This window comes from Glycine max, chromosome 11, assembly GCF_000004515.6.
Source record: "Glycine max cultivar Williams 82 chromosome 11, Glycine_max_v4.0, whole genome shotgun sequence".
In the NCBI taxonomy this organism is placed as follows: Eukaryota; Viridiplantae; Streptophyta; class Magnoliopsida; order Fabales; family Fabaceae; genus Glycine; species Glycine max.
This window is the reverse complement of record NC_038247.2, coordinates 1,158,451-1,179,323: the sequence shown is the minus strand read 5'-3', so window position 1 is coordinate 1,179,323 and position 20,873 is coordinate 1,158,451. Positions and strand designations below refer to the sequence as shown.

Sequence of the window (20,873 nt, the reverse complement as noted above, 5' to 3'; positions counted from 1 at the left end):
TCCAACTTTCAAAATTTTATTTCTACTATTATAAAAAATATTATTTTTGAGTTAAACTCTTAGATATACATCAATGCTAAAAACTTAAAGATTTTTCTTCTTCTTGTATTTATCTTTTTTTTTAACGTAAAAAAAAAGAAAGAAAGATGAATCAAATGCACTTCATTCATCATACATGAATACCTAAATGTCAAATATATTATTCATACCAGACACATCATATTTCAGTGACATATTTCCAATTTTGTTAATGTTCGCGTGATTCCTTCTCAGAGTTATATTCATTAATTATTTTTTTTTGAAATATTAGTTGATTTTTGCACATTTTATTGAAGTTTTTAAGAAAATACAAAACAAAATGTTGAATAGCAGTGGGATTACGTATTATAAAGAGAGAGAAAAAAAAGATGTTCTTTCATTTGAAAATGAAGAATCAAATTTTATAATATAATAATTAATATATTAGTTGAGTAGACACATAAAAACATTTTGTACCATGTTAAGTTGAATTGTTAATTAATTGGCCTCGTGTCCCCTCAATGCTAACTCATAAAATTATTTGTATTTTTTTTATAAAATATATTCCACACCCAACACAATAATTATTTTATTACAGAATTATAAAATTGACTTGGTAGTAAAAACAAAAAGAAAAAATATTGTGAGTTGGATTTTTTTACTAATAAAAATATTAATAATTAACTACTAGCATTTACTAATAATAAATAACTTTTATTGGCATCGTAGATTTTTTTTTAATAAATAAGATTTATTTTATTCTATCTATTCTAATTTTGGAAATGACAAATTATACAATGTATTGAAAGATACTGAATAGCTAAATTTTCTGTCAGTATTTTCACATGAATGAGTTGGTATATCATGTATGAGTGAGTGATTTCCACCAAATCCAATAAAACATCCACAGCTTCTAATATCACAAACAAAGTATAATTCACAATTGCCAAGTTACCATTAATCAATTTTGTAAAGTAGCTAAATATTAAGACACCTAAAGATACATTTGTAGCGCAATAGTTAAATCACAATCAATTAAGAAATGTGAACCAAAAAAATAACAATAGTTTTCTTAAAAAAAAAGAAGATATATTTAACCGGCCCCTGCATTAAATTTAACAAACCGAAATTAAAGAAAAATGAGAGTGTTTGGGAGTGATGTAGACATGATTATATGAACGTGGCTGATCTGTTGTTCCCTCCATAAATATTCGCATAAAACCATCAAATTCCGAAACAGGAACACACAATTCATTTTCGAACGAACGTGTCACAGAATTCTCGCCTTTTCCGAATATGGCATCGCGCGTCAGCATTGGCAATCTCACTTCCTCCGCGCCGTATATTAATTCCCCTCATTTTCGCTCACAACTTAAGCTTTCCAGCAACTCCTCTTTGCACAAGCCACTCATGCGCGACAAGACTGTGCTGGTAACCGGCGGAGCCGGTTACATCGGCACCCACACCGTTCTTCAGCTCTTGCTCGGAGGTTGCAGAACCGTCGTCGTCGACAATCTCGACAATTCCTCCGAGGTTTCTATCCACCGAGTCAGGGAGCTTGCCGGCGAATTTGGGAACAACCTCTCCTTTCACAAGGTGCTCCTCCTCCTTCTATTGCCTGTTTCATTCAATTTTGATTTGTTCGGTGCCTTTTTCTCGTAAACAAAGATTATTTCGCTTCGTGGCTTGTGTTTTTCGGGATTCATAATTTCGTCGATTTAGGTTTAGATTTGTGAAATAGTTTTGTTGTAATTGGACTTGGTGCTATGTCGGTTTCGAATTCAGCCGAGTGAAAAGTTCATGATGTACTTTTTTGATATGATGTAATTTTGGGGAACGGCTGGCTTATTTTGTTGTTAAGTCCAATCTGATGATATTGTTCTAGACTGTTCCAGTGGTTCCGGTGATGCCTAATTTTTGTTTTACAAATATTCTGGCAATGGAAACCATAGATGGCAAGCACTTTAATTGCTTAATTTACAGCTTGTTAGTTTAATTATTTAATTATGGTGATGACCGACGCTTTTTGTTATACTTTTGCCACTGCAGGTGGACCTACGGGACAGGGATGCACTAGAGCAAATTTTTGTTTCCACACAGTAAGGATTTTGACGGAAGCTTCTTTCTTTATTTTTTATTTTTTATTCTAATTAGAGTATGACGGAAGTTTCTTTAATATTATTAAAAAAAGATTTATCTGTCGGTGAATATGTTCTCTTTGTACATCATTGACCTTGCAACTTTTTCTCACCTCTTTTTCTTTTCTTGCAGATTTGATGCTGTCATACACTTTGCTGGACTGAAAGCAGTAGGAGAAAGTGTGCAAAAACCTTTACTATACTATAACAACAACTTGACTGGGACAATCACTCTATTGGAAGTCATGGCTGCCCATGGATGCAAGAAGGTAAAATCCTTCTTGTTTCTCAGTCCTGCATGATGGACCTTAACATACTAAAAGAATATTATTGATTCTCAAACTGCTATGGCAGCCACTCATACTGTCTTTTACCTTCTTTTTTTTAGAGTTCCTTCTTGTTAATCAGATACAACATGTCTATATCCAGTTAAATTGACTCAATATTGCTTGCAGAACATATTATTTAAATTGATTGAAGGTAGTTCTCACCTCACTTGGGGTGAGATGTCTGAGAAGGTTAGGAAGGTTAAGTAGTCTTGGGTGAATCAAAAGATTTTGGACTTAGTCATATGATCCATGGAAGCAACAACCATGAAGGAATATGTTTTACTAACATTGTCAAACATTCATGTGGCTCTAGTTGTAATTGCTTTTGCTGCTGTAATTTCTGTTGGTTTTTCTAGGTTGTTTAAGCTCCTCATTATATACATCAAAATTTATTTTCAAGACAGGAAGATGAGCCACCTTGTTCATCCTCGTCTTTAATGGGTTACTGTCATAGTCATTAGTTGTATTGGTGGAAAAATATTAACCTGTAGGATACCTTTGTTTGTTTACACACCAACACCTTGAAGTGTCTTGCGGGGTTGATTATACCTTCTAGCGCTTTGCTGCTCCATTCTGCTCGTCTCACTGATTTTGTATTTATTTGAATGATTTCAGCTCGTGTTCTCTTCTTCAGCAACTGTATATGGTTGGCCAAAGGAAGTTCCATGCACAGAAGAGTTCCCTCTGTCAGCAATGAACCCATATGGACGAACTAAGGTATGACTAGGAGTGTTTGTTGGTAGGTGAAACTTGGTTTTGATTTGAATTCTGTGTTTTCGCCATCTGATATGATGTTTATTTTTCAGCTTATCATTGAAGAAATTTGTCGTGATGTCCACCGTGCAGAGCCAGATTGGAAAATAATATTGTTAAGATACTTCAACCCAGTCGGTGCACACCCTAGCGGTTGTATTGGGGAGGATCCCCGCGGAATTCCAAACAATCTCATGCCATTTGTTCAGCAAGTAGCAGTTGGCCGACGGCCTGCACTGACAGTTTTTGGAAATGATTATAATACAACTGATGGCACTGGGGTATGCTCTGACTGACTTAAACTTATGCACTGAAATTTTTCCATGGTAAAGAAAATTGCATGAAGTTATATTCAATCTTATCCTGCCCACTTTTTCCTTTGATTTGGAATATTTTTGTTCTTTACCAGTTAAACTTCATATATGATGTACACATCTTGAGCTACCTTTAATTACAGTTTGGTCATTTTATATGCACAATATTTCCCCTTTTGAATTCCCCTGAAAATTTCTGCTCAAGCAAACTACTTTCCTTTATTGGATAGTCTTTGTTGGGTGCATGCCTTTATTACCCATTTTTTGAAGATCTACTTTTAATGCCTTCACCAAAAGGATCTTACTGGATGGTCCTTATCATTTTGTCAGGTTCGGGATTACATTCATGTTGTTGATTTAGCAGATGGGCACATTGCTGCGTTGCTTAAACTAGATGATCCTAATATAGGTATCATTCTAAAATTTTCTTCATCTTCTATTATTTAACTATGCCAGTTCTGGTGATTTCTGAAGCAGTGACATTGTGGTGAATTTATAGTGGTAAAATTTTATTTTAATTTTCATGGTGTTTACAGGTTGTGAGGTTTATAACCTGGGAACAGGAAAGGGAACATCAGTTTTGGAGATGGTTCGAGCTTTTGAGATGGCATCTGGAAAGGTGAATAGAATAATGTATCTTTTTCTGGTCTTATATATGCCAATTGTCAACATAATCCTGGCCATCAACTTTAATGTCATTTTTTAAAGCATTTGGTTGTTCACATTCTGTTTTTCTCCTTTCTTGGGACGGGAACGTTTTAATTTTTGCTGAGAATGTGCTCAATTTAGTGCTTCATTTGCATTCTCAATGAAGTTATGTGCTGTGTTCTCAGTAATCTAGTCATTTTATAGTTTGGTTTGGTGTTAGCCTGCTTGAGCCGTAAGATAAACTTAGGACTAGAAACTGCTATCTAAATTGGTTGCCCTAACTTTAGTTTTGTTGTGGATATGAAGCTTCTCGAAGTTAAATTGGTTTGTTTCAGTTATCAACTTTGCTGTATCTGTATGGATTGCTATAGAGACATGAGAAGTCGGCAACAAATGTTATAGCAAATAATTTTCCTCTTAGATTGTTTCCATTTCATATTTAGTTTGTTTATATTCCTAAAATCTAGAAGATCTTGAACCAACTAAGTCATTTTTATTTGGATTTAGCTATTCTTCAGTGCATGTATAATTAATTCTCATGATTATTCATTTGTGTAGAAAATTCCACTTGTGATGGCTGGCCGTAGACCTGGTGATGCTGAAATTGTTTATGCATCAACAAAGAAAGCGGAAAGAGAGCTTAAATGGAAGTGAGTGTCAATTGGCTCTTCCTCCTGAATATCCGGGATAGATGATAAAAGCTTAATATTATGAAACAATTATTTTATAAGACTTGAAAGTTGAAACACATGTTCTTGATAAATTCTGGTTTTGTAGTACTTTCATGCATTTTACTTTAAAAAATTCTTTTATTCACTTCTTTTCCAATTTTGTTTTTTTTTCTTTCTCAAAATTTCATCTTACGTGGTAGGGCAAAATATGGCATTGATGAGATGTGCCGCGATCAATGGAATTGGGCTAGCAAAAACCCTTATGGCTATGGAGATCAGGAGGATTCCACCGTTTAACTATATATATATATAGTGTTCTCTTTGGGTTCTTTTCCGAACTCCCCCACACCGTAGTCCGTAGGTCTTGTGAATTTAGTTTTCTCAAAAGCTTTTCTTTAGTCCGTAGGTCAAGGTGACAAGTACTTGTATTATTATGATTCATAGTTACATGGTAAATAAGTAGTGGTTTACTGCACTGTAATTTAATTTAAAGGTTCTATAGGTTCCTTCTTACAGGTTATTGATTATTAGATTCGAATACTCTCATGTTCCACATGAGCAGCATCCTGTTTTGTAAATCTGAATCACATGTTTGTTTAAAGTGTAACTAACAGGTATCCTAACCTCATTATTCAGATTATTTCTTTTTTGAATGTTACCTTTAGTAATAATTATCTCCCATTCGAATTTGCGGGAATGCTGGTCACAGCTAATGCAATTTTGTGCAGTAGTAGGTAGACTCCGACCACCCAATTTTTTACGATAATACTTATACGTTAGAGATACTTCAGACTAAACGCCTAAACCATTATTTTAACGGCTGTACAACATGCGCTTAATCTGAATTAGTAGTAACTTGCTATTGTTAAAACAACTTCTTAATTTAAGCATACTCTCAGTCTCACACAAAATTATGTGGTATTAAGTGAGCATATATCCCGGAAACTTGTTATAAGGGGCTATTTCATTTTGCTTAGTATTCTGCAAGTTAGCTATTATTAATATTTTATTTGAAGTTGATAACCAGGACTAATGGACTGAGGGTTAGGAGTTAGGAGCTTTGTCAGTAAAGGTAAAATCGGTTCGATATTTAGAAAATAAAATAGTGAAATATAACAAAGTTGTAGTTTTTTTTTTTGTTTTTTCTGATCGAAGTTATAGTATATTGATCGTGTATTTATAATTAAATAACACCTTACATAGTTACTATTAGTATCGTATTTTATTCTCCAAAATTTTGTGTTGTTAAATATTTTAAGGCCTGTTTCTATTTTTGGATGATTTAGAGTTAGAAGTAATTCTTAAAAGTTAAAAATTTCACGGTTTTTGCGACATGAAAAAGTTAATTTCACTTTATCTTTAAAATGTACAAATATTACTAAAGTCATTGTGTTCTTTTTTTTTTGTTTTTAATTTAAAAAATTATTGCCTATCTAAAATTAGAGGTGGTTGTTGTATTTTTTCATGAAAAAAAGATTTTTTTTGGGGGTAAAATTGCAAGGCAAGTGAAGTTGCAATTGAGACCACATTTCAACGGTACAATTACGGGTAAGGCGGTGGAGCGATAAGAATGCAGAACCAAATGAGCCCCATGCCCCCACCACACAACAACATAATTTCAAGTGAGAATTCAAATTTGGCAATCCGCATCGCATGAGCATCTAAATTTGAAAACGGGAAGGTACTAATGACCAAAATAATAAGTTATAATGATAACGATGTGATACTTCATATATCATGTTATCATTTAATGAAAAACGATTAATAATAAATAATAAAATAAAGTTAATATTTTTATCATATATTTGATTAAAAAAATGAATATTAAATAATAATCTAAAAACCACTTATATATTATATGTACAAAAAATTTAATTTAACCTATATTTTTACATCAAATATTTTTTAGTGGAGAACATGAGATTCGTCACACTTGTATCATAATTTGCTGATAATTTATCAACTCATCAGATGTTATATCCGACTTCAACATAACTGTTAACAAAATACAAACAATTAAACCAAGTGTGGTAGCAAAAATTAATAGATGAGGTCTTCTAAATAATAAACAGTCAACCAAAAATTCCAAAGATATATATTTTTTAATTAGCGTTCCCTAAAAATGAACCTAAATGTTCTAACGGTCAATAGATGTGATAATGCAAAACCTTGTCCATGACTTAAAGCAAACGAAAAACTCGCGAGTGTCAAGCTATATGAATATCAGTCATTCAGACACGACTCAGAAGTAGCTCGTCCTTACATTACAAGACAAATTCACAGTCTAAACAAGAAATTCAGAAAATTAAGCTTTGGGTGAATGGAGAACCTAATTTCTTTGGTGAACAAAATCCAGAGGGCTTGCACCGCTTTGGGTGACCACGGCGAAGCAAGTGCCTTACCCACTCTCTGGGACTCTCTCCCCGCTATCGCCGTCGTCGGTGGCCAGGTTTTCATTTCAAACCATTTATTTTTTCTATTCTCAGTTATTCTGAGAACGTTTCTCACTTGCTTGTTTTTTCAGAGCTCTGGAAAGTCCTCAGTATTGGAAAGTATTGTTGGCAAGGATTTCTTACCTCGTGGATCAGGTAATTATACTACTAACCTCCAATTAAGCTCTAATTAGTTACATTACTCATGTGATGTGGTGCATGCAACACAACTTGCAGGGATTGTTACTCGGCGACCCCTTGTTTTGCAGCTTCACAAGATTGACGAGGGTGGCAGAGAGTATGCTGAATTTCTACATCTTCCCAGGAAAAGGTTCACCGATTTTGGTACCTAGCTAACCGCTTTCTTTTATTTCTTTTTCATTGCTCAATACTTGTTACCTTTTGGTGTCCCTTTTTCTCAATGATTATTTCGTTTTTATAATGTGAAACTTTTTTAATAATAATAATAATAATAATGTAATTGTGCAGCTGCTGTGAGAAAAGAGATTCAAGATGAAACCGATAGAGAGACTGGACGAACAAGACAGATTTCAAGCGTTCCAATTCATCTTAGTATATATTCTCCCAATGGTATGTAAAGTTGTGGCATCGATTATTTTTTAATTTTCATCCAAATTTTCAACTTACTGTGACTCCTTGGACATTTGCAGTTGTTAACTTGACTCTTATTGATCTTCCTGGCCTTACAAAGGTAGCTGTAGGTAAGCAACGAATTGGATGTGTCTTTTTGGTCCTTGGTTTTGGTTAACCCTGTGGGAATTGTTAGACATTTATTATGGTGATTGGAGAGAGACATGCTAACAGATGGTTTTTTCAAAATACAGAGGGCCAACCAGATAGTATTGTCCAAGATATTGAGAATATGGTTCGCTCCTACATTGAGAAGGTAATAGGAAACTTATGGAAAAAAATTTGCAGGACAGCATATTACATTTGCCTCCCTGCTACAACTTGTCTGATATAGCTTTTCAAAATACAATTTACATTGCTAGAAAATTGATCTTGCTAAGTTGGCTGATTGTGCGAAAACCTAGCAGTATTTAATTTTCTTGAACTTCATTGGTTTCTCAACACCTAAGGGACATGCTTAAATTGATTTCAAACATTTGGTAAAATATTATGTGGTTTACTAAATTTGATGTTAATCTGCAGCCAAACTGTTTAATTTTGGCTATTACACCTGCCAATCAAGATCTTGCAACATCTGATGCAATTAAAATATCCCGTGAAGTGGATCCCACAGGTAATTTCATATTTTATTTTCTGTAATCTTGATTACTGTTTGTTCTGCAATTTAATGGTTCATTTTGGTCCCCAAGAATCAATGAGTTTGAAAATGTACATTTGACCAAGATTCAAATGGATAAGCAATTCAATTGATTTGAACAGCTTGAAGCAAATAGTCTATTGATGTTCTAATTCTATTGTTATTGATTTTAATTTAAGGGGAAAGAACATTTGGAGTCTTGACAAAGATTGATCTTATGGACAAGGGTACTGATGCTGTTGAAGTAAGTTGATCATTTTTTAGTTATACTAAGTCAATGTATCATATTGAATTATTAATAAGGAAGGAAGGCGGATAAAGTTTATACTGCTAAAGATTTCTTGTGTTTTAAAACATTCTTTCTGCTGGAGAATTAGTCTTTACTTTAATTACCTCATTACCTCATTACAGGCACATTTTCATTTTCACAAGTGCAAACCTAGCTACTTGGTTCAGTACTGACCTCTATTACATATATAATTTCTTCAGATGTTGGAGGGGAGAGCTTATAGATTAAAGTATCCGTGGATCGGTGTTGTCAATAGATCACAAGCAGATATTAACAAGAATGTTGACATGATTGCTGCTAGACGTAGAGAACGTGAATATTTTTCTAATACCCCTGAATATAATCACCTTGCTAACAGAATGGGTTCTGAGCATCTAGCAAAGATGCTTTCTAAGGTACAAAAATAACAATTTATCCTTATAGAACATTAATTGAATGAAACATATTATTTTTTTTATTTTACATTATTATTATTAATATTAATACTTGGAACATTTTATTTTACTTGTTTCGATGACTAAATCATAATGCTTTATATCTCAGCATTTGGAGGCAGTAATCAAGTCCAAAATTCCTGGTATTCAATCTCTTATTAGTAAAACAATTGCTGAACTTGAAGCTGAACTGAGTCGTCTGGGAAAGCCTATTGCAGCTGATGATGGGGTAATTTTGGTCTTCATAGCTCCAACCTATTTGAATTATAAATTTCCAAAAACTCTTGATTATTTATATGGTACGCTGTTGAAAAAGGCCTTGTATTTCCATCCTCTGTCCCTTGTGTCTTTGATGAATGAAGTCCATTCCAGGTTTCCAACTATTCGTCCATTGATTCTGGTGAACTGAAATATACTAGCTATGGTTATTGAAAGTTAGTGGTACCTATGGCACTCCAATTTCAGGGATCATAATGTAGCATGCTATATTTGAATTTTCAAATGATTGATTACAAAACACATGCAGGGAAAGCTGTATTCAATCATGGAAATTTGCCGCTCATTTGATCATATATTCAAAGAACATCTTGATGGCGTGTATGTATTACCTTTTTGTGCATTTATTTTAAAATAATTCAGCGCTCTTATCCTTCTTGTTTCTTAATTATCCTTGTGCTTCATTCATTTTCTCAAACTAACTACAATAATTTGTGAATCCCTTATAGGCGACCTGGAGGCGATAAAATTTATAATGTCTTTGACAATCAGTTGCCTGCTGCCTTAAAAAGGCTGCAGTTTGATAAGCAGCTTTCGATGGAAAATATAAGGAAACTTATTACGGAAGCTGATGGGTATCAACCTCATCTAATAGCTCCTGAACAAGGATACCGTCGACTAATTGAATCTTCTCTAACTACTGTCAGGGGTCCAGCTGAGGCAGCTGTTGATGCGGTATGTATAAATTGGAGATCAGTGATATGAAACTTATTGTTATTAAGCACATTTTTTAATGACCCTGATATAATTAGTCATTTTCCTTTTGCAATTGACACACTAAAAGTTTCTCAAGTACTATTTTAAATTTAGCATTCACAATTATGTCTACGGTGTACCCCTTTCAGTTTTGATCTCCAGTCAGAAATATTTTTGAAACTTGTAGATTGGATCTTCATTCACTGTAAAGAAATGGTTTCCGTAGAATAATAATAAATACAAATTGGAAATTTGCCATTGATCATCACTCCTCTCTGTAAATTTATTTGTTCCCAAAAGCATTTTTTGAGATCATGTGTGGTAGAAATTACAAGGGGAAAATTGTTCAAGTTGATAATTGGCCTCCTTAATGATTAAAAAACCTTAGCCTCAACTTCCACCTTGTCTGAAGCAGCCTTTAGAATGGGGAAATTTACAAATTTTGGCATTTTTATTTATCATGTATTTTGTCATAGTTAATTTATTTAATTATGCAACTTTTCATCTTTGCTGATCTCATTTTTCTTATTTATTTATGCCATTTTGAATTGTGTTACCAGGTTCATTCCCTATTAAAAGACCTGGTTCACAAAGCTATTAGTGAGACTCTGGTAAGTTCCTCACCATATTGATATTTAGTGTTTCTGTTGTCCTGCTATGTTTTAAATTTAATAGGTTTGGTCCTCCTTGCTGCTATGCCTTTAATTTTGATGTTAAAAAAAATTCAGTTTTGTTTGCTCAAGGAAATAAAATATGCATGGTTGTGTGCCTAGATGCTGTCAGTACATTAATCTGTAAACTCTATTTGTGAACTATGTAAAGCTGCTGAAATTAGAGAGATGCCAATGGCTAATACTTTGATCAAAGACTAATTATTAGCTCAACCTGTTATGCAATAGGAAAACGCTTCTAAATTCATTGCCATAATTTTTATCAAAGAATAAAAACCAATTTGATGTATAGTCCTAGTTTTCCTGGGACAAAGAACATGTGTTCTTTTGTTAGAAAGATTTTATATGGGTCTTGTGACTGCCAAGGTCCCTCTATACTTTGTCTCATCTTTGTGTTTTAGTCTCTATACCTACAAATTCTATGTTTTAGTTCCTATATGGTAATTTTTTATTTTTATATATTTCGGTCATTGTTTTTTTCCTGGAGGTGCAAAACTCCTACAAAATGGAGGTATAAGGACAAACATAAAAAATTGCTTGTGTAGAGATTAAAACATAGGGTTTCCACGCACTTGGAGCAGTTGTTTTCTGGCATTATCATCCCACTTCCCTAGCTGATACACATACGTTGTTGGTCTGGTTAACTCACAGGACTTGAAGCAATATCCTGGTCTACGTGTTGAGGTTGGGAATGCCGCCATTGATTCGCTAGAAAAAATGAGGGAGGAAAGCAAAAGAGCAACACTACAGCTAGTTGATATGGAGTGTGGCTATTTGACGGTTGATTACTTTCGGAAGCTTCCTCAAGATGTTGATAAGGGTGGCAATGCTACACATTCAATTTTTGATAGATATAATGATTCATATCTTAGGAGAATTGGTAAGTTTTACAAAATTCATTTTCTTGGACTGAGATATCATGCTCTCCCTTATAGTTTAACCTTAGCCTGTACATTGTCAATATGTTGGAAATGAATTGAACTACTAACAGTAGTGATGTGTATGTATAAACAGGAACCAATGTTCTGTCTTATGTCAATATGGTCTGTGCAAGTCTGCGTCATTCAATTCCCAAGTCAATTGTCTATTGTCAAGTGAGGGAAGCCAAACGAGGCCTACTTGATCAGTTTTTCACCGAGCTAGGCAAAATTGAGGTGAGAAATAACCTGTGTTCCCTAGTTTTATGATGTGTCTTTTGGTTATTATTAACGTTTTTTTTTATATGTTGGCTGTTTCCATATAGTTTATGTATTTTCCTAATAGATTAAACACTGATAGTCTGCGTAAATCGTCTTTGCAGCCCAAGCGTCTGTCCTCATTTCTGAATGAGGATCCTGCAATCATGGAAAGACGAAGTGCCCTATCAAAGAGACTTGAGTTATACCGGAGTGCACAAGCTGAGATCGATGCAGTTGCATGGTCTAAGTAGATATGATATAGATGTGTATGCTACATCGCGTTATTGTTAATATTGATCAAGAAATCTCTCTCTCTCTCTCTCTCCTATTTTTGTTAGGCTTTTGCTTTGTAAAACGCATATTGTAATTGTCATCTTTAATAGAAAGGTTTTTGGTGAGATAATTTGAGTGTCTTCATGCCCTTTGTAGATATTTCATTTTTTCAATTCTGTCCCAACTTTTCACTCGTTTCAAAAAATATTTGTCGCGAAACAGCAGGCATAGAATAATTTAATTTATGCATTAAGATTACTCCCGTAATAGCCACTCCTTGTAAATGGGTTTCAAAGTATTCACTAAAAATTTCGTTATTCGAGAAGTATTCACTCTTGAACTACACTTCATATACGACATATCCCATCGTACGCTTGGAATCCAAGCTCAACAAATACTAAATTTTTGTAGTTGTAACATATAGTAGGTGTTTGTAACATATAGGTGTATGTATATTGACTCATGTATAAGAATTTCCCCCAAGACTTTGTTAACTTTTATTAATATGAAGATAAAAGATAAAGATATTGATAATAACTAACAAAATTATTCAAAATTTCAAATATTTATCATAGTTATTTGATAATAATTAATTTATAATTATTAGGTATCATAAATTTAAGCGTTCAGAATGATAATTATTAATTTAATTATTCAAAATTTTAAGTATTTATCATAATTATTTGATAATAATTAATTTATAATTATAAAAAATTATCTAAAAAATAAATTATCTAATTTTTTTTTAGCTACATAAGGATTACTTTAAAATTTCATTATTCTTGTTAATATAAAGATATAGTCCACTTAATTTAAAAATAGTTAGTTTAATTAATCATAATAATTTCAACATTATTCATAATACTTTATAATTATTAAATTTGACGTTGATATAATTTTAATATATAGTAATTTTTAAATATATTTATTATCAAAATTAAAATTTATTTTAAATTTGTTAAAATAATATAATTTTTATTAAATAGATTAAAATAATATTTTTAATATCTTAATTTTAATTGTGTGATATTTTTGAAGATTTGAATTGACTAATCTTGGGAAAAAAAGTTAAAGGAAACAACAGAGACAAGTGAATGAAATATTATTTATTATACTATTTATTATAGTATAATATAGGCTTAATTACCGTCAGAATTTTATTATTTTACAAATTTTACCATTCAAATTTTAATTTTATAAATTTCACCATCCAGTTTTCATAATTTTCAGAGCCATTCATTTATTTGAATTTTACCAATGAATAGGAACCCCAAAGTAAACAACAAGTACAACCCTAACACAATATGACAAAATAACATTTTTAGACTAAAAAACATTAGATTAACAAAATTAACATAGGTCCAATTAATCTCCATATGACACGTAATCGAGTGTTATTAATGATCACACCACACACGAATGTAGTTCTTCTCCTATACCTCGTCGCTAGGAGGTTTGGAGTCAGTTGGTTTAACAAACTTTCTCCAATAGGGGTGATTCTGCCACACAACATGCATTTCTTCAATGGGGACACCCTTGGTCTCTGGTAGAAACTTGTAGATAAATATGCTCATCCCCACCACAAAACAAGCAAAAAAAATGAATAGTCCAAACTTCATGTGACACAACATCGTGGTAAAGATTTGAGCAATGGCAAAGGTGAAGATCATGTTAACAGCAACGTTTATACTTTGGCAAGCAGATCGCACTTCAAGTGGGAAAATCTCACTTGGCACCAACCACCCTAAAGGACCCCAAGACCATGCAAATCCTGCCACATACACACATATGCCCACCACAATTATAGTAGCGTACCACTTTGGCAACTCTCCTGGTGTTCCATCAACTCCAAATTTTATTCCAATTAAACTAGTAATCAAAACCTGCACAAAAACAACAAATTAGCACTCAAATCTAATTAATAAAGATTCTTTTAAAATAATTTTTTTAGGGTCACTAGTTTCATGGTGATCTTCATATCATAATCAAACTCAAGAAATATACCTGACAAAGAAACATTTGTGTCCCTCCTTCTAAGAAGAGGGTGCGTCTCCCAAATTTGTCAACAGTGAATATTGAAACAAGAGTGGCAACTGCATTGCAAGCCCCAGTGATGAGGGCAGACATGAGAGAAGCAGTGGCACCAAAGCCAATGGTTTTAAACAAAACAGGAGCGTAGAAGGTGATGACGTTCATGCCAGTGAGTTGTTGGAAGAAAGGGATAGCTATGGCAAATGTAAGTTGGGGTCTGTAGTGCCTCTTGAGCAAAGAGGCCCAAGGGTGTTTCACAGCTTTGGAGGATTCACTCGCAGCCACAAGATCTTTAAACTCATCGTCTACGTCGACTTTGCTTCCTCGAATCTTCTGCAACTCTGTCTTGGCTTTTTCATCTAAACCTCGTTCAATCAATGAACTTGGTGACTCTGGAAGAAAGAATGCACCAAAGATTATCATCAATGCAGGTACTGCAGCACAACCCAAGCTGTAGCGCCACGCATCCACGCCCTTGTATTGGGCAAAAAGATAGTTTAAGAGATTAGCAGCAAAGATTCCAATAGTGATGGCTAATTGAAACATCATATTAAGAGCTCCTCTGTAATTGTATGGAGCAACCTCGGACATGTAGATTGGCACAGACTGCAAATACAAACACACAAACAAAACAATTGGCACAGACGGCAAACAGAAACAAAACAACTTTGTTTAAAAAATTATTTTTTTCTTATAAAGACTTTTTTCATACCATAATTATCAAGTTAAATTATAATTTGATATAAATTGTTATGAATTGGTTTAATTCTTTTGTCTAGTACAATGACCTTTTTGTCCATTAATTTAACCTAGTTTTTAGATTCTAATAATCATGAATTTGAAAAGGTGTTACTAACATTTTTTGTCCCATTACACTCTACATTATTATAAATCATAAAATTATGAGTGAACTCTGAATGTTACACTAAACCAGAACTAATAAGGTATGTGTTTGATTACCTGATTGGCACATCCAATTCCAAAGCCAAGTAGTAGACGACCAACAATAAGCATCCAAACGTGTGCAGCGAAGAAATTGAGTCCAGCTCCAAAGAGAAAGAGCAAACCCCCAAAGATCATCGTAAGCCGCCTTCCAAAGGCTCGAGTCACCACAGATGCAACAAGTGATGCCACTAAAGCCGCCAAATACAGAGATGAAGTAAACAAGGTCAAAGTTTGGCTGTCGAATTTGCAGTACTGATTGTCAGATGGTTTCATGTCGTGCTCCTTTTCATACACTTCGGGAAAGAATTTCTTCAAAAATGGATCCATAGACGTAACTCCACCTGCATAATCATCAACTATCGATTAGTACTCAAGAATCCTAGAATATTTGGTAAGAAAAAACAATTAATGATCTTTAATAGAAAAAAACTTGTCACATACACGTGAGTAATGAGAAAAGAATAAATCTAAAAAATTTATGAATATGTACCGGATATGCCAAGATCGTAACCAAAAATTAGTCCTCCAAATGCAGCCACGAAACATGTAAAAAAGACTCTCCGTGTAAGCCCACCAGGATAGGCTTTGCCTCCCTTAGATTCGATGAAAGCACCTGCCATTGTAAAACTTGTGAAACACTCACGGTCTACTTGTGAATGAAGAAGAAACAAACGGGAGAAAAACCCTTAACGAAGGAGACTGTTGATGTAAGTTATAATATCCTCATTCTAGATTCTCAAAATAGTTCAGTTAAGATATGTTAATGTATAGGATCTTATACTCAACATATCTCAGTTAAGATATTTATATAATGGAGAGAAATACGATTTTAAAACAAATTAACTAATCTCAACATATCTCGTACTTATTCTCTATTCATTTGGTCTGTTCCTCATTTCTTTGACTTATTCTTTGAAGTAACTAATCTCAATCCAAATCTCTTCTCTTGCTTCTCCTTATCTAACATGCTTTGTACAAATTTGATTCCTATGGCTAAAAAATAAATGGTATTTTATATAAAAATAATATCATGACTAAATGAATCTCTCTATCATAGCACAAACATATAATATAATTAAAGTCTAAAAAATGTGTCATTAAGATACTTGAAAGAATTGTGTACAACTGGATTTAGAAAAAGAAAAAGATTAGTTTAGCATTAGCAATTAATTTCTTAAAAAATTCAAAGCTCGTTTTCTTTTGGTGAAGTGCATGAAATAAAGGCAAAACAAAAAACTAACTATGTTTGTTTAAAGTTTGTGTTTTAAATGATTGGATGCTTGTTTAGTTTGGAAGGAATTTTAATTTTTTCAACCTTATCTATACTTCTAAATCTACAATATATATAATGTTTGACTCCTCTTTTTAGGCTTCCCAAAATAGAACTTTTTCCTAATTAGTTTATATGAAAGTTCTATTTTTGAGTTTTTATTCTTTGAAATCATTTTTTTTTCTAATTTGATCATTTCTGAGGAAATTAGTTGCCATTTAGATATTGAACCAAAAAAGAATATACAAAAAATTGAGGTTTAAACAATTTTTTTTGTCTCAAAAAGATATTTTTATTTATTTTTTTAAGCCAAAAGGTTCACTCAATACATATACAAAGAGGTACTAGAGGAAAAAAGAATATAACAATTTTTATCTATCATGATTTGTAGTATATTATAAAAATACTAAAATATATATTTTTATTACATCATTCTTCACTACCAAAAGAAATAAATTATATACTCTTATTGCTTCATTAGTATCTACTTTTTTTTCATAATTCATTATGCATTTCTACTTATTATATAGGTATTTTGTAATAATTTAACTGACGTTAAATTGTAGTCATTAAACAAGTATTTAACGTTAGCCGACAAGATGACACCACACCTTCTTGTTACACGACAAACAAAAAGTCCCAGGTATATCTTTATGTGATAAAAATTATTTATTTTGTTAAATATTTTCTTGATCAACCTATTATGATAATTAATTTTGTTTTTTAATCCATTTCGGTAAAAAAAAAACAACAACCTACCATCCTTCGGGATTCACACAAACTTCATATTAAGGCCTTGAAATGTGCCAGGACAGGTAAAGATTCTTAAGTTTTAATTATGTTACTTCATTTTGTTGACAATTTTGATGTAAGTACATATTTATAACTATTTGACATTTATTTTAATTATATAATATTAAAAAAATGTATCTTTTAAAATAACTAATTATAATTATAAAAAATACATATTGAATTTGACTCATGCAATTCACAAATAAAAATGCTAGTTATTTATAGTAATAATAATAATACATTTGCAAATTAACATAATAAGTATTTAAGTTTGAGCAATGTATAGGATAAATATTTATTTTGTATAAGAAAATTATAATAAATAAATAGTTTTGAATACTATTTTGAAAATTGAATTGAAACCATTGGTTTCATTAGAGATCAATATGGTGACAAAGTCAAACACTAAAAATAATTGGGGCACTTCAACTCGTGAAAATTAGTAAAGAATGGATCCAAAATTGGTGATAAACATGTCACTTTGAACCAATCTTTTTTATTTTTAAATGTTAATCTAAAATATTTTAAAGATAAATAAAATTACATGTTTAAATATTTTCACAGAAGTGTCAATTATTTTGTCAACTATTGTCAACTTTTATCTCACAAAACATATGATTTAGTCATTTATATTAATTTATAATTTTTTAGATCCTGAATTTTATAATTTTATAAATTTTAAATAGTATATAATATTAAAAATTATAAAATAAATTCAGGCTGGTTTTAAAAATATTATTTTTCAATATATAAATTATATTATAATTAAAATTCATAACAAATCCATATTTTTTAATATATAAAAATTACATTTTACATTTATGATAAATCATTTATATTGTGATGTAATGTCATTCTTAGCTACTGATATTTTTTAAAAAAATATTAAAATTTAATTTAGAAATTAAAAAATGAAATTTTGAAAGAGTTATTCTTTTCTATATGAAGAGAAGATTTTAATAATCATACATCTCATAAATATTTAAAACCCATTAAATTACATGAACTTTGTTCTTGTGTTGAACAGATCAAAACACAATATCTTTGTTATGTTGTGTATTTGTAGCGATTCTTCGTCATGTCTAATGTGCCTTGATGTTCGATGCAGTATTGTTCATAATAGCATGTTTACATCAAGATATGTCTTCTTTCAACTATTTATCTTCTTTGGAGATTTTACACAGTACTCAGTTTATCAAAGACCTAGTAGAGTTAGATTATTCTTCTTTTTGGACATAAAGTTTCAATATTGCAATATTAGCTGACTTGATTAAGAATATTTGGAATCCTAAAAGTTGCATCTGTGTTTTTTTTGCTGTTGGGATTTTGTTAATAGCTGATAAAGATTCCACCATTGTATTTAGGGATAATGCATATCATCGAAAGTCAGTTGCTGCTAGTTTGGTCCAATGTGTTTATGTTCTAGAGAAGGACAGGCAAGAACAGCGTGAAGGTTCTGATGCTCTTGCACTGCCTTGGTGGGCGTTCTTTCACATTCAGTTGCTTCGTACACTTGTTGTTGATGTTGATGCTTCCATCTTTGCTGCCATTCATGAGTTCAAGCCTCCATCATCTATGTGCAATGACACCTTACGTAGAGGTCCACGTTATGTAATTGCCTTCCGAGGAACTATAACCAAGGCAGGCTCAGTTTCCTGTGACATTGAGTTGGATATCAACTTTGTGTGAAATGGGCTTCATCAAACTTCACGTGTTGAGATAGCTATCCAAGATGTTTGAAATTTGGTGGCTACTGTGGGTGCTTCCAATATCTGGTTAGCCGGCCACTCGCTAGGATCAGCAATGGCAATGCTCACCAGGAAAACCATGGCCAAGACTGGCATATTTATGGAGTCTTTTCTCTTCAACCCTCCATATGTATCTGCTCCAATTGAGGGAATTAAGGACAAGAAATTGAAACATGGGCTTAGATTTGCTGGCAGTGTTGTAACAGCTGGACTTACCATTGCTATGAAGGCTAAGCAGAAGAAGAATTTTGTCCTTTGATCCATTTGCTGCTTTGTCGGCCTGGGTCCCATGCTTATTTGTGAATCCATCTGACAATATCTGCTCTGGGTATGTTGGATACTTTGAGCACAGAAGAAAAATGGAGGAGATTGGTGCAGGAAACATCGAAAAGTTAGCCACTCAAACCTCCCTTGGTTGTCTACTGATGGGTGCGTCGGGGAAGGAATCTGATGAACCCCTTCACCTCATTCCTTCAGCTTCTGTGACAGTTAATTATACTCCTGCAAGGGATTTCAAAGAAGCTCATGGGATTCCCCAGTGGTGGAAACCTGACTTACGCCTGGAATCCAAGCTCTACCAATACTAATAATAATTCTTGTAGTTGTTATAGTGTGTGTTTGGAATACTAGCACAATAAGGTTGGATTGATTACCATTGAAAGCAAAACAATTCATTGTTGCTTCTAGATTTTCATGTATTTCATGTGATTTTTGGGTCTTCACCGTGAATCCAAACACACTGATATTATGTTGGTGGATGTATGCATAATTGTATATTGACTTTAATTATGCTGTCTCTGGTTTTCCATGTGAAGTTAATTTTGGAAATGAACGGTGCATGTTATAAATGCTGTTGGCACTTTTATATTGATGGAGATAATAGATTTTTTTTTTGGTACACTAGGAAAGAAGAGATCAACAATAAGAATGGAAATAAAGAGTGACCAATCCCTCATCTAACAAACTAATGCAGACCATCAACAGGAAAATTAGCTGAATCATTTTGCTTCCCGATGAACCAAAGCTACAGTAACTTTGTGAAACTTCTCAAGGTTTAAAATTAAGAAAAGTAAAAGATTAGATAATAATAAAAACATAATTTAGAATACAAATATGTTGGAATCTAACATGTCAAAACTACTTGTGATGTAATGTTGATGATTTTCTTTATCTAATGATATTTCAGTTTCCACCTATATTTACTATAATACTCTATCTTTGATTTTCCGCAAGAACCTAATTTATTTTTTTTCTAAATTTATTTGGAAAGATAAAAATAATAAATCACATTAAAATTAGAGATGAATAAAATAAGCTAAACGAATATTAATTTATTTATTTCTAGCAATGGTTTCATTCAGATACCCTTTTCCAGTTTTTCATAAAATAACTATTTTTTAATACATTATCTCCTAAATACTATATAAATGATTGTCACACCATAATAAACAATTAAACATAAAAAAGGGCAATAAAAATAAGATTGTATTAAATAGATAATAAAAAAGAATTACAGAAATTGAGTTTGTAGATATACACTTTTAGAAATTGACGTGGATAAAAGAAAAAATATATATATAAGAAGGGAAAGAAAGGTAATAATTAACGTCTTTTAGACTTCAGACTGTGTCTCTGTCTTGTGCAATCCTTAAAGATAGTGTATCTAACACACATTAAGT

General features: G+C 32.4%; 3 protein-coding genes and 1 pseudogene across 4 annotated transcripts; 3 read left to right on the top strand and 1 right to left on the bottom strand.

Moving 5' to 3' along the window:
- Positions 1 to 1,052: 1,052 nt before the first annotated feature.
- On the top strand, positions 1,053 to 5,346 carry LOC100792137 (UDP-glucose 4-epimerase GEPI48). 2 transcript variants are annotated; one of them, XM_014763764.3, is made up of 9 exons: positions 1,053 to 1,614; positions 2,068 to 2,117; positions 2,290 to 2,425; positions 3,101 to 3,202; positions 3,292 to 3,519; positions 3,850 to 3,961; positions 4,089 to 4,171; positions 4,759 to 4,850; positions 5,072 to 5,346. In XM_014763764.3, exons 1-9 carry the CDS (start codon positions 1,315 to 1,317, stop codon positions 5,166 to 5,168), a joined length of 1,200 nt encoding a protein of 399 aa, XP_014619250.1. In that variant the 5' UTR covers positions 1,053 to 1,314; the 3' UTR covers positions 5,169 to 5,346. The 2 variants fall into 2 exon arrangements, with proteins under 2 accessions (XP_014619250.1, XP_003538128.1); XM_003538080.5 differs by having other exon boundaries at positions 1,094 to 1,614; positions 3,883 to 3,961.
- A 1,664-nt stretch (positions 5,347 to 7,010) lies between these two features.
- On the top strand, positions 7,011 to 12,538 carry LOC100787913 (dynamin-related protein 5A). Its single transcript, XM_003538072.5, has 16 exons — positions 7,011 to 7,320; positions 7,396 to 7,459; positions 7,541 to 7,648; positions 7,793 to 7,894; positions 7,975 to 8,025; positions 8,149 to 8,210; positions 8,477 to 8,567; positions 8,771 to 8,835; positions 9,081 to 9,275; positions 9,424 to 9,543; positions 9,841 to 9,911; positions 10,040 to 10,265; positions 10,847 to 10,897; positions 11,609 to 11,837; positions 11,972 to 12,111; positions 12,258 to 12,538. Exons 1-16 carry the CDS (start codon positions 7,192 to 7,194, stop codon positions 12,384 to 12,386), a joined length of 1,833 nt encoding a protein of 610 aa, XP_003538120.1. The 5' UTR covers positions 7,011 to 7,191; the 3' UTR covers positions 12,387 to 12,538.
- A 1,171-nt stretch (positions 12,539 to 13,709) lies between these two features.
- Positions 13,710 to 16,096, bottom strand: LOC100777241 (sugar transport protein 1). The gene is made up of 4 exons (XM_003538629.4): positions 15,875 to 16,096; positions 15,400 to 15,725; positions 14,413 to 15,045; positions 13,710 to 14,291 (listed from the first exon to the last, which is right to left on the bottom strand). The coding sequence occupies exons 1-4, from the start codon at positions 16,002 to 16,004 to the stop codon at positions 13,842 to 13,844; spliced, it is 1,539 nt and encodes a 512-aa protein (XP_003538677.1). The 5' UTR covers positions 16,005 to 16,096; the 3' UTR covers positions 13,710 to 13,841.
- A 2,435-nt stretch (positions 16,097 to 18,531) lies between these two features.
- LOC100776702 (GDSL esterase/lipase At4g10955-like) lies at positions 18,532 to 19,781 on the top strand (annotated as a pseudogene).
- Positions 19,782 to 20,873: the final 1,092 nt, after the last annotated feature.

What these genes read in the sequence shown, in the direction of transcription:
- LOC100787913 (XM_003538072.5), top strand. Translation starts at nt 7,192, where the DNA reads ATGGAGAACCTAATTTCTTTGGTGAACAAAATCCAGAGGGCTTGCACC. An exon ending in CCTTACAAAGGTAGCTGTAG is followed by an intron (nt 8,026 to 8,148) that starts GTAAGCAACGAA and finishes TTCAAAATACAG; the next exon opens with AGGGCCAACCAGATAGTATT. An exon ending in TAGCAAAGATGCTTTCTAAG is followed by an intron (nt 9,276 to 9,423) that starts GTACAAAAATAA and finishes TTTATATCTCAG; the next exon opens with CATTTGGAGGCAGTAATCAA.
- LOC100792137 (XM_014763764.3), top strand. Translation starts at nt 1,315, where the DNA reads ATGGCATCGCGCGTCAGCATTGGCAATCTCACTTCCTCCGCGCCGTAT. An exon ending in ACTAGATGATCCTAATATAG is followed by an intron (nt 3,962 to 4,088) that starts GTATCATTCTAA and finishes TGGTGTTTACAG; the next exon opens with GTTGTGAGGTTTATAACCTG. An exon ending in TTGAGATGGCATCTGGAAAG is followed by an intron (nt 4,172 to 4,758) that starts GTGAATAGAATA and finishes TCATTTGTGTAG; the next exon opens with AAAATTCCACTTGTGATGGC.
- LOC100777241 (XM_003538629.4), bottom strand. Translation starts at nt 16,004, where the DNA reads ATGGCAGGTGCTTTCATCGAATCTAAGGGAGGCAAAGCCTATCCTGGT. An exon ending in TTACGATCTTGGCATATCCG is followed by an intron (nt 15,726 to 15,874) that starts GTACATATTCAT and finishes ATGATTATGCAG; the next exon opens with GTGGAGTTACGTCTATGGAT. An exon ending in CACAAATGTTTCTTTGTCAG is followed by an intron (nt 14,292 to 14,412) that starts GTATATTTCTTG and finishes GTTTTTGTGCAG; the next exon opens with GTTTTGATTACTAGTTTAAT.